Here is a 13,749-nt window from a genome sequence, read left to right on the forward strand (position 1 = left end):
AACTACACAGTGGTCCATAAAATAACGTTCTTGTTTTTAGGAAATAAACACTGGTATATTCAGGAAGAAAGGAAAAATGATATAAGCACAAATTAATGATGATTTACAACTAGTTTTTTTCCCTCAAAAAAATAGTTGGCATATGTCTGTGTTTGCATGTGTATTTATGTAAGATAGCCAACAATCACAGCATGAAATGGAGTAGAAAAAAATCACATTTTATACTTAAAACTATTTCTTAAAAAAATCACCAACTTTGTATATGAGCCAATTACATTAATGATTGAGCCTGTCTCCAAATCGTGCAAATTACATAATAAATAAGCATCATGTGAAAACATTCATAATGGTCACCGGACTAAATAAAAGGAATCTTATAGCATGATAGTTTAGACACTAGGATCTTGAATCAAGTAGCCTAGATCCAAATCTCAAAAATGCCAACTCAACTGGGAGCTACTGTCTCAATATCTGTAACTGTATTTTCACATATATAAAATGGGACTAATAACAGTATCCACCACAAGCTCAGTCATCTGGGTTAGGAAAGGTCATTTGTATACATAGCTTAGCACAATGCATGGAATATGATGGACAGCTAATCAATGATATCACAGTGTATGTGGCAGATGTTTACATAGGCGCTAAGTGTTCTGTGCGAGAAAGGTTGGCAGTGACGGCTAATATTTTTTAAAGTAGGTAGCTGAAACCTGTGAACTTTAAAATCTGACTTGCTCAGCTTCCCAAAAATCCCAAAAGTCTATGTGACACGTTCCTACAAATTCACAAGAGAAATCCTCCTGGAGGCCAACAGATATAGAAAGGGAAGGGGCAATAAAATGGAATTGTTAAGACCACCTTGGCAGCCAGATGCCTTTTCTTTAAGAGATGGGGCTGGGGAGCACTGAGCGGTGGCCCATCACCTGATATTCACCTGGCAGAAAAGCTTGAAGTGTATGTTAGAAATTTCTGAACTGAGATGACGAGCTCGAGTTGAGTCAGCCCACGTTGTAAGGTTCTCACAACACTGGCTACTGCAAGATTTGAATAATATTATGAGAAAAAGCCTGAGCAGCAGTAGCTCAGGACAGTGAACGCTGAGGCACCATTCAACCATGTATAAGCAGCAAAGGCTGCTGCCAAACATCGTCTACTTTGGAAGCCCTCTCAACATTTACAATGTTCACTTACTTTCTTAACTGCATTATAAATTAAAACACATTGTCATTTATCAGGGAATATGCATCATAAATGCATTAGGGGAATATCTTAAAAGAAACAAAGGATTATTCTTAACATTAGAATTATGAGTGACCCTTATGAATTTGCTAATTATTTTCCCTTCTGTAGATATTAGCAATGCCTTTTATCCACATTTATATTTACATATGCTCACAACACACTCATTTGTGTTCTCTGCATTTACAAACAATTACTTCATAACAGACCTCCTACATAATTCAGCAGTCTCACTCCAGAGAGTGCAAACCAACCTATTCACACCCTCTCCCTCATGCCACTGACATACTCATGAGAAAGAAAAACAGATCTACTCAAAGATGTGATTCAGGAATCTAATTGTCAGTCCATTTCTGTTGCCATAAATTGAGATTTGTCTGGGCATCTTACCATATTTTTGTTTAATCTGCTGTCCCTGTATTCAGTTCTGGTTTTCCATTTCTATCATTCAGTGATGTTGATTTTGTTATAACTCTGCAAAAGACTTGCGTATGTTTCATTGTTTTAAAAAATGAATGCGTTGCTTTTCACTAGGGAAGGGCTATAAGAAGCAATATATTTAAATAGTTTTTTGTTCTAATAGTAACTCAGGACAGAGAATGCTGACCACGTTGAACAAAGGGTTATGGATTTAAAAAATACTCGTTAATATTTTGATACAACCATAAATGTCATCTTTTATTTATTGAATAAATATTTATTAATAATTCAATAAATTGCCAGGCCCTAGGGATTCTGCTATGAGCAAGATGTCTAAAATTTTATGCCAGGATCTAGGGGATTTAAATTAATAATATACGAGCAATTTTTTGAGGTCTCCAACTAAGTGACAAAGTATAGTTCTGAAATCAAGGCGAAATAAGTGAGTACCTGTTGAAGGAGCTGACAATGGTGTCAGATACTGAAATATAATGGTAGCTGGCAAATGCTGTAATAGCTCTATGCACAAAGTGACTGAAGTCACATGGGAGTAGGCTATACAACCCGAATAAGAGGTCTAAGACATTATCTTGGAGCAGACAATGCTTGGGATGTGTTCACAAGCTGAAGGAGAAATCCAGAATTGAGGAATGGATGGAGGTAAGGCTGGAGAGGGAATATGTGGGCAAAAGAAGGCTGGCTCTTCCTCAAGGAATCCCACTGGGTGGCATTCCTTATCATAGCAGAGCTGAGAATCCTACTTTGGACAGCACCCTAAGTAAGGAGACCTTGGCTTCTCAAAGAACCCCCTCACTCTTCTTTAGTTGGGCTCAAAATACTGATATGTAAACACCAAATTAATTGACTTATTTGTAATGAAAAATAACTCTTGGCCGGGCGCAGTGGCTCACACCTGTAATCCCAGCACTTTGGGAGGCCAAAGTGGGCGATTCACGAGGTCAGGAGTTCAACACCAGCTTGACCAACATGGTGAAACCCCGTCTCTGCTAAAAATACAAAAATTAGCCGGGCATGTTGGCAGGCACCTGTAATCCCAGCTACTCAGGAGGCTGAGTCAGGTAAATCGCTTGCACCCAGGAGGCGGAGGTTGCAGTCAGCCAAGATCGTGCCACTGCACTCCAGCCTGGGCAACAGAGCAAGAATCTGTCTTGAAGAAAAAAAAAAAAAAGCAAAGAACGAAAAATAACTCTCATGTGGGCTTGTATGCTTATGTAAATATGGACATCATAACCTTTTCCCATAGGTACAACTATACAAGCAGCCAATTAAAATTAGAAGCCTGTTTGGAGATAGCAGAATCTCCAGAGAACATTAGGATAACATAAGTTGATCCATTTGCTTTCACAATCAAATAGTTGTGTTTTGTCTTTTGTTTAATCAAAGGAAAAATTCAAATTTCATTTTTTTTAACTTTTATTTTAGGTTTGGGGGTACACATGAGGGTTTGTTATATAGGTAAACTTGTGTCACAAAGGTTTGTTGTACGTATTATTTCATCACCTAGGTATTAAGCCCTGTACCTATCTTTTCTGCTCCTCTCCCTCCTCCCACCTTCCCACGCTTCCACCTCAAGTAGACTCCAGTGTCTGTTGTTTCCTTCTTTGTGTTCTTAAGTTCTTATCATTTAGCTCCCACTTGTAAGTGAGAACATGTGGTATTTGATTTTCTGTTTCTGCATTGGTTTGCTAAGGATAATAGCTTCCAGCTCCATCCATGCTCCCACAAAAGCGCTCTGTTGCCAGGCTGCAGTGCAGTGGCACAGTCTCGGCTCACTGCAACCTCTGCCTCCCTGGTTGAAGTGATTCTCCTGTCTCAGCCTCCCGAGTAGCTGGAAATACAGGCGTGCGCCACCATGCCCAGCTAATTTTTGTATTTTTAGTAGAGATGGGGTTTCGCCATGTTGGCCAGGCTATCAATCTCTTGACCTCTTGATCTGCCCATCTTGGCCTCCCAAAGTGCTGGGATTACAGGTGTGAGCCACCATGCCCAGTCAGTATCATTCTTTTTTATGGCTGCATGGTATTCCATGGTCTACACATACCATGTTTGTTTTATCCAATCTATCATTTATGGGCATTTGGGTTGACTCCATATCTTTGGTATTGTGAATAGTGCAGCAACCAACATTGATGCAATCCCATTACTGAGTATATACCCAGAGGAATATAAAAATTTGTATTTCATAGGCAAAGGCTTCTTTTTTCCTATGAGAGTGTTTGGAGGGGCTTCAGTAACTACAACTTTTTTTCTATTTATTGTGAGTGCCGGGCAGTGCACTAATTATCTGGAACCACTATTTTCCCTTGTAAGACTACTCAGCTAATTTATGGCTGGTCCAAGATGTGAATCCAGATCTGTTTTCAAAACCTGTGTAACATCTATGCTTCAATAACCAATAAATTTTCCTTCTCATTGGCATATCCTCTACTGAGGCTAGCAGCCCAGATAGCAGAATTTGATGGTGGTTTGAAGTACAGATCTGTCACTTATTAACTGTGGAGCCTTGTAAAAGACCTTGAACTCTTTGAGCCCCAAGTTTCTAGCAGGTAAAAAAGAGAGGAGATATATATATATATCTCCATACACATATATAAACACACAAACATACATATGTATAGTGTGTATTACAGTACAATTTTTAACACAAAGTATCTATTTTTATTATTATAAATTACTTACAAATAGTTCATTTGCAGACTTAGTTATTTTGCATATATCTACTTTCATTCACTAAGTCCTGCTTTCTTTGTCTCTCAAAGTCATTGTCATCTCCTCTACTCTAAGTCACTGGAGAAAGCCTTTCTGAAAATTATCTCATGCTGACATCCTCTAATACAGTTAGTGGACTAGACTGCAGGTGATCTAATACATCTACCTGTTCAGAGTGCTCAGAGGGATGAACAATTTCTCACCAGGAAAAAGGTGAGTGATGTCTCCTGTCAGCTCCTCCTAGTGTGAGGATAAAAAGAATTTGTAATTTTTTAGTACACGTTGTTTTGAAGGGTCTCAAAATTTCTTAAATATAAAGTCACATCAATTCTCATAACCCCAACCTCAGACTGGTGCATATGATAAAATCTACAACGTAAGGTCAATAATAGTTCCTTGGAAAATCAGCCATGTTTATAGATGACTCTAATTGTCACTGTAAGGCAGTAAGGGTTGGTAGCAATTCGCAGAAATGGGGCTCAGTTCAGCAGACAAAACATTAAAATTTGAAAGCTAGTCAGGGTCCTATCATTTTGTGCAGTATTTCGAAGGCCAGTATTTCCTGGTTATTTAAATATAATCGGGCAACATACAAGGTGCTAGTCAGTAATGTCATATCTTTTCTTAGAGCAATAAAAACCATATTATCTCCCCTAGCTTAAATATAAAGCATTTTATACCGTCTTTAGATAAATTATTTTATTTTAAAGGAAGGGACTTTTATTTTCAAGTTTATTGCTATAGTGCCAAATTTATGATAGTTACCTTCAGCACAGGGCAATAAAGATGACTTGCACTTTCTGTATCCGTTTATGAGGTTTGAGATGTATTTTTTACGTATATTCATACTATATGTATCAGCTTTGATATTTTATATTCTAACTTATTATACTTATTTGCTCTTTAGTTATATGAAAAATGAGCCCAAAGATTTGGGGATGAATTCCTAATAAAAATATTAAATTTTTTGATGTCTATAAATTAACCCTTCTTGGTACACCTCTGAGACCTTTTGTCTCATACTCAGTAGGAAACATTTATACTTTCATTTATTTTTTCCTCCTCCACAAAAGTGCAGAAATTAATTATATTTTTGAATGCTTGCCTCCAAGGGAGGAAATTTTTCACTGTATGTATTTTATGACTGAGCAAAAACTTTTTAAGAGGAATATTATTTACTGTGATTCATCTGTGCCATGTGCATTGCTAAATACATATCAACTAGAAGAGAACCCCAAGGGTATAAAATAGGATTTTATCTCTCCATTATAAATTTGTAATCTTATGAGTATATTTGACTGTTTTCCCAATTTCTGTAATTTCCACATTTCACTTAATAAAAGCTTGAAATTTATTCTTATTTTTCATTTGGTATTTTTTAAACATCCAGATAAGTAATTATTGTTAAAAAGAAATAAAGGTACTTTTACTAAATTCTTCTCCATTTCAATAAGTTGCCATGCTATTTTTTGTCTAACGTGTAATGCTACTTTGGAAATGATGAAGTTGTTAAACTCGTAGGACCTTAATGATCATCATGTCCAATGACCACATCTCTTTATTTTATAAATGAGGAAAGACCTGAGGTCCTAAAAACTGGAGTTGACTAAGATCACACAGGTAGTCATTAAGTTTAATTATTATTATTATTAACTAGAGCTTAGAAGCAAGGACTTCTGCCTCCAATTAATTTGCTGCACTATTTAGGTTCTGCTCCACTCCCTAAACAAGCTTAGTGGTGCAAGAGTACTCTGAGGGTTATCTGTTTTTATTAGTTGCATTTAAAAAAATCTACTCATTTGGGCATTAAGTGCTTGGGAAAAAACTGCTTATTTGGGCATTAAATCCATTAAAGTCCATCTGTTCTTTGGATCATGAGTGAGCAGAAAAGGCCCGTCACCCTAGACAATGGTGCTTCATAAATTTTTTTTTTTTTAGACAGCAAGTATGTCAGTCGACAAATGCAGTATCGAGTCTAGATCTTCACCATGATATCTGGTGCTGAGTTTTGCATGGCTTTTGACATGTGAGCCACTTGAGGGCAGGGACTGTTTAATTCAGCTTTGTGTCAGACACTTGCTTTCTCTCAGAACATCTTGAAGTAGATTAATTACATAAAACAGAACAGAATCTATAGCTGAGGCTGGCCCTTAGCACTGCCATAAATATGAAGCAGAATAAAATATTTTCTATGGAAAATTACTTGAAAGCCAATTCTTCATTCTACAATTGAGAAGATAGCTCTCAAAGTCAAGATTTATCCCAAAATGACAATAGAACTAGGACTTGGAAAAAAGCCTACTGCGGCTATTGTACAACCACAGCATTTATTTAAACCCTGACCTTGCTTCTGTCTCATTCAGAGTCGCTATTTGCTGACAATCGTGCTATGAGATAATCTCCCTTGCAGATTTATGTTCTTCCTGGACCTTTTCTCAGAAAGACATATGCCTTGCTCGCAATTTTTTGCATTTCCAGGTACTTTGGCTGCTGCTGTGGTTTTATCTGAACTTCAGCTTTAGTGAATCATTAAAGCAGTTCTTTGATCTGCCCTACTTGCCTTGCCTGAAGTTGTCACAAAGAAAGTACTATTTCTTTTACTCTGGATCATTTTGAACTTTGCCCAGTCTTATGATTTACTTTTTTCCAGGTAAAACCAACACAATAAAAGTCCCATCTATAATAAAAAGGACATTTATTACCCATGTTTTATAATAAACTGATATCTACTTTCCATATATATGCACATTCTAAAATTATTTCCATATTTCATAAAAGCAAAATCTCATATATGAAGAGAAAAATACAGTTCTGTATTTGCTCCAAAAATAGACACAGGTAACAATTCTCAGCAGGGTTATTACAGTTGATGTCATAGAAATTCCTTCAAATCTTAGTTATTATAACTAATATTAATCATTTTAAACAAGAATTTTGAGTTATACACTTTATGAATGATTCCAGGATACTGAAGGTAGTTTTGTGTTCAATACTGAACAAATGTGAGAAAATCAACATTTTCCCTTTTCATTTTTGCTTCCAAAGAACAGTATTAAACAGTCTTCCTCAATGATATCAGCTCTGCATCCACTTTCTAAGTGGAGTCCAGTGTATTTGGGATCCCCTTACACTTACTGAGTGATTCTCTAAATTCTCAGTTCATTTGCAATGTTAATATGGGGAGATAAAATTCTGGCATAAGCCAGGATTCTCAGGCTATGCTGCAGTTGTAAACACCAGAATCTCAGTGACTTGACATAATCAAAATTTATTTATTGCTTAAGCTATGGTCACTGTGGGTGAGAGAGATTCTCTAAGGTATCTGCACCCCAAGCAAGGGCTCAATAATTCATGAGGGCTTTGATCTCCTGCAACCTCCATATTAACATCCAATTTCATCATTGCCATGGCAGAAGAAGAGACGAAAATGCTTCATGCTATAATGACCCATTCCACTTTCGCTCTCAATCTACTGGTCCATTTCATGTTATATCTCTGTCTAACAGCAAGGGAGCTGAGAGTGTGTAAGTCCCTTATACCTGGAAGGTAAGGAGAACTGAATATAGAGTAGCACAATAAACCCTGATTATACAATAAAGTGGTGGTTGAAAATAGCTAAGTGGAAATCATAAATCCATTTATGGTAGCATTTACTGTATCCTTAAATTGTGCTCTAAAATACACACAACCAATAACATCCGATATGACAATTTCCAACATGCCTTCGGGTTATATACAATCTTCCTCCTTTAAGTGGGAAATCATTATTATGAATTTCTAAGAAAAGAATGATGAGCATTGGGTAATATAGAGATCAATTAATAAAGACGCTGAAGTGTTAAACAGCTATAAGTCATGTTTCTGAGTTCAATGGTAAACAATTAAGCCTCTTTTGCATAATATTTTTAAATGTATTTGGCATACTTTTTATTTTACATCATAAGCTTTAGCATATAATCAAGTTGGCTAATATTTTGAGTGATTATTGGCAGCACATGTTTGTTAAGTCTGCTCAAATATATTAATAGTTTGGAATTCATTGTTAGGTCCACTGCTGAATATTATTTTTTGAGCCAAGAAGTCAAGTGGGTAAATTTTGCCACCACAGGGATTCATTTTGTGCAGAATTAGTGAGAGATAAAAATGTATGTTTTTAATATAACCCTTACTTGAGACTTATCAATCATACAGTGCTGGGTCTATGTGTTAGGATGATTGCATTAGCATTAACTTGAAAAAATGGGAACTATAGGACCAAAACATCCTTGACTTCCTCTCTAAAGTGCCTTTTTATATCTGTTTAGATGAGAGACTGAAACCAATAATACTAGAAATTTAAAGTATACAGAAACTTTCATTCTATTTTGTAAAAACCTGGGTCTCATGGTGGTTTATTTTTAAATAAGAATTTTAAATATAAACAAAAATGTCTATTTTTCAAGTTAGTATAATAGTAGATACTGTTTTTTTTTTCTTTTTTCTTTTTCTTTTTTTTCTTTTTTTTGAGATGGAGCCTCCCTCTGTCCCCCAGGCTGGAGTGCAGTGGCGTGATCTCGGCTCACTGCAAACTCCGCCTCTCAGGTTCACGCCATTCTCCTGCCTCAGCCTCCCGAGTAGCTGGGACCATAGGCGCCCGCCACCACGCCCGGCTAATTTTTTGTATTTTCAGTAGAGGCGGGGTTTCACCGTGTTAGCCAGGATGGTCTCGATCTCCTGACCTCGTGATCTGCCCACCTCGGCCTCCCAAACTGCTAGGATTACAGGCGTGAGCCACCGAGCCCGGCCTAGTAGATACTATTTTTCAAGTTACTATCACCTACTCTATTATATATCTGGAAATGTTATTAAATACATACAATAGACCAGTACAAATGGTGTTTTTTGTAAACAAAAATGATTATTTTGTAAAAGAAAAAGTAAGTGTTTAATTCAAATAGTGCTTGTAAAGGGTTAAAGTCATTTTATTGGTTTTTTATTGTTATTGTTTTGCACTAATAAATGGGAAAACTCTTCCAGATTTAGTTTAATTGACTAGAATATTTTGGCAGTAAAAATATAGGGTATACTTGCTATGCACTTTTTTTTATTATTAAAGCAACGTTTTTACAGAAAATTCCTATTCCCTAAACAATTTATTTTTTTCTGGCTTGCTGTTTTTGTGAGATTTCTTCTATAAAGAACATCAGCCTATATTACAATAATCATGAAGGTGAGTTTTGCTATGAGTCTGTTCCTATTTCCAATTCTACTGTAATATTGAGAAATATATCTATAAATTATAATAATTTTCCCTAATGTTCACCAGCCTTTTCTACTTCTATAGATGATATGTGTAGGTCCTGACCATTGCTCAAATATGCCACCACTACAGCCCAAGTTTAATAATGGGAAGGAAATGCAAGTTCTAAAAGCATGTTTCTTACCTATCTAATTGTAAACTATTATAAATGTAAACTATTATAATAGTCACACTGAGTCTCGAAGGATGGCATTGTCTTTGAAACACTAGCGACCTTGTCTTCATGTTTGCCAGTCCACAAACTAAAATATATAAACAGGGTTCCCAGACTTTGGAGTTTATTGACACCAAATTCACAAGAAGCTGATACATAAACCGAATATTTGTTCGTTTACAGTTATGTTGGGGGACATCTAGGCGATATTTCTAGCACTCTTTTCTAATTACCTGGATTATATTTAAGGATGTAGGGCTTTCCGTGGTGCTTATAATTTAAATGGGAAAGCAAAATGTACAAAATGACAACAAAACATAAAACAACCACAGGATATTTTAAATGTGAATGCTACAAAACCCCACAGCCATGTAGCGGTTTCTGTAGAACGGAATGAGGGCAAATTATTTGAAGGAGGTGTGTTTAATTTATTTTTTTTATCAATTTAAAATGTAGGATCATTATTTTTTTCCAGTTATAACCCACAGAAACAAAACTAAAACAAATCGGAGAAAATGAGTTGTTATTGTCTATACACATATAATTTCAAATTATTAAAGCATGCTATCATCCTCAAGACTACCACACTCTCCAACCTGCATCTCTATATCGCCCTCCTTCTGCTGAGGCCTAATATCATGCATTTGGGGGAAGAATCTGTTTTGTTTATTTTATTTATTTATTTATTTTTAAGTAGAAAGGAATTTATTGGCTCATACAGCTGTAAAGTCTACGGGTGGAGATGTTTGCATTTAAGCCTGACTAAATCCAGAAGTTTAAACAATAATATCAGCGTATCCATCCTGTGGTTCTATTTGTATTTGCATTTCTCCTCTTGATGGCCTCATTCTTTCATGCCTTAGACAAGATCTCAAAGAAGCTTACTCAGGTCTTGGTGCTTACAGCCTACAATCCACAAGGCAGCGATATTTTGTCTCTCCAGCATCTACATTTGAAATCTTGGTGGAAGCTGTAATTGTCCCATCTTAGTTTATGTGATTATCATTTGAACCAATTACTAAAGATAAAATATTGGAATACCATGATGGGATTAACTCCCAGTCCTATGCCCACTGCTGCCATTCAGAGGCTAGCCATAACCATGTGAGATGGGTGGTGTGGTGCTGGTAAAAGCCTGATAGAAATTGATGAACTGAGCAGAAAAAGATTCTAAATATCAACTATGGCTGGGTTCATAGATTTCTCTGCAATAGTATTAAATTGATATTTGGTTAGTTCAAGGAATATTTAAAGTTGGACACGAAGGAAAACTTTTATATTTGGGTTATGTGTCTTGGCCTATCCGCGGATCAGTCTTTCTGGTAGGAGAATAATTCACTCACTATAGGAGAATAATAAAATTAACCTTGTGGTTGGGGAATAGACTATTTTACCAAAATTACACTGAGTTATGGAGAAACAAGCTTTCCTGGAAAGACAAAAAGTATCTTACAGGCAGAGAGTTGCAGCAAACAGCTTTTGGCACGTAGAAGTAACTACTGAAGGGATGTCAGGAGGGCACTAATAACATTTGTACAGTTTACTCTTTTCATGGCCCACTGGTGCTTCACACTTTTTCCACTCTGACCTGTATCTGATTTTTCAAGAGACTGGCCTATAACAATTTCTAAATAAAATAAAAAAACAAAGGGCTTAAAACAACAGAGAATTTTCAATACCCTTGGCCAGAACGTCTTTTGCGTAAGGGTGCTTCTACCCAAGTTTAACACTGGCCACAAAAGCACCAAAATGGTCTTTTCAAAATCCTTGAGCTCAGTCACATTTTGTTATGTGCCTAGTGATAATCAGGGTCAATTAACCCTGCCAGCCCATTGACCTATCCCCTTGCCTGTTAGCTTGAAGAGCTAACCAGGTATAGTCATAGACTTACATTTACTGGAACACTGGTTGTGTCTGCTCCCTCATAGAGAAATCAGAAATTCTAGTCCATCTAAAACTTCAAGGATGAGAAGCAAACATTTCTAAATGGGTCACTGAGAATGGTGATAAAATATGTCATTCCCAGTTTTTACCCTTGGTTCCCTCACCCATGAATTCTAACTATCAGGATGAAAGCAACATTTATTAAAATCCCTATTCCACAGGGCATGATGACCAAGGTGGCACGTAAGTTATGCCTTTAAGGTCATTTCAATATTTCATCATGCTGGAAGTTTTTGGGTTCTGTGGTGTATGGTAGAACTATACACCACATGATTATTTAAATATTGTCTCACTTCCTTTGCTATAAAGTGGAAATGAAACATGACAATAATTCAGATATTTTTTGAGAACTCAGGCCAGAGTAACTTTGGCAATCTCCATGCATTCGGTCTCATAGATACGTGTTTCCAATGAGGAAAATCACTGGAAAGAATTATACCTTCCAAAGTGGAAATGGTAAAAATAATCAACTTGCCAGTGGTGGATCTCTTAGAGAACAGTACAGCATCCAGAGATGAACATCAGTTTATGCTGCTAACACTTTGAACATTCACTAGCTACTTCTGCGCTGGTTAAAGGGAGCCTGTGATATTGAATCATGCATAGCCTCCACTTTCTCACCATGGCTACTGTTTTAACAAGCCCAATAGTGAAAGCCCTTGCGTGATCAGAGCCAGAGACTGGCTAAAATCCACTGGCCCAGCAATTTTGTTCAAATAGTCATTCAATGCCTTCTCTGTACTGGGTATTTTTTGGTGGGCATTGCCATGAGAAGTAAAGATTTACACACTGTTTGTCCATTCCTATAGGTCCAATCACATGCTTCTTTCCTGGACCTCTTTGTCTGTCATTTTCTATTCATATTACTTCTAAGACAATAAATAATTAGCAAAGACAGTGGACGGAAGTTTGTCTCTCTCTTGACCTGGGCCATTTCTACCACTCCATCACGTTGATGAATAGGTGTACTGCTCAAGCCTCTGCCACTGAGATACTTCTCACTGCCCGTCATTGGACGAGAACTGGTCCCGGGACCCCAGCTGCCTGGGGCTTCTGGCTTGTCCTGTTTGCAGTGTTTCCATTGGTAAGAATAAAATCATTCAGCTGTAGAATCACAAGTGTACTCAGTAAGCAGTCTAGGCATGTAGACATAATTGCTAGGGGATTATTGGCAGAGCACTAATAGTCTCTGCTTAAGCAGGCAAAATCTTTAAATCTGCTTCCTACATGTCTCCAATTTATCTCCTGTGTAAGTTAATTTTATGTGTCAAATGGACTGGGTGACAGAGTGCCCAGATACTAGGTTAACATTATTCTGGGTTGTCTGTGAGGGTGTTTCTGGATGAGAATAACATTTGAATCATTAGACTGAGTAAAGCAGATTGTCCTCCACAGTGTGGATGGGCTTCATCCAATCCACTGGAGGCCTGAATAGAAGAAAAATTAAAAGAAGAGGGACTTCACTCTCCCTGCTTATTTTCAAGTTAGGACATCAGTCTTCTGCACCCGAAGTGGCATTTGCATCATTGGTTCTTCTGATTCTCAGGCCTTTGAACTGGTATTAGAACAACACCCCTGGCTCTTCTAGTTCTCCAGCTTGCAGACGACAGATTGTGGGATTTTGCCTCTATAATTACATGAGAAAACTCCCTAAAATCAGTCTCTCTCTCTCTCTCTCTCTCTGCATGTGTGCCTGTATGTGTGTGTGTGTGTGTACGTGTGTGTGTATTTGCAATTTTTTTCTCCTATTGGTCTGTTTCTCTATATAACCCTAACTAATACATTTGCTAAATGTCCCTTACTTTCAGAAAAGCTGTGCATTTGATGGGAAACACCTGTCTCTCACTCTCATCCCCCCACTTACCCCTAATTCCTATCTTCATAATCTATTTGATTTGATGATTGCCTCACTGAAGTTAATTGTCCTTCTTTACAAACCATTAATGCTTGGTTTCCTTTCTCT

The 13,749-nt window shown here is 37.0% G+C and overlaps 1 protein-coding gene across 1 annotated transcript in view; it reads right to left on the reverse strand.

The window, feature by feature from the left end:
* Positions 1-12,798, reverse strand: part of LOC100985633 (caspase-1) — a 57,784-nt gene extending 44,986 nt beyond the window's left edge. Inside the window, 1 exon segment of the mRNA XM_063608324.1 lies at positions 12,654-12,798. Within this exon segment, the coding sequence (XP_063464394.1) occupies positions 12,654-12,798 (145 nt within the window).
* Between the last annotated feature and the right edge of the window lie 951 nt (positions 12,799-13,749).

Source organism: Pan paniscus, chromosome 9, assembly GCF_029289425.2.
Source record: "Pan paniscus chromosome 9, NHGRI_mPanPan1-v2.0_pri, whole genome shotgun sequence".
Lineage (NCBI taxonomy): Eukaryota > Metazoa > Chordata > Mammalia > Primates > Hominidae > Pan > Pan paniscus.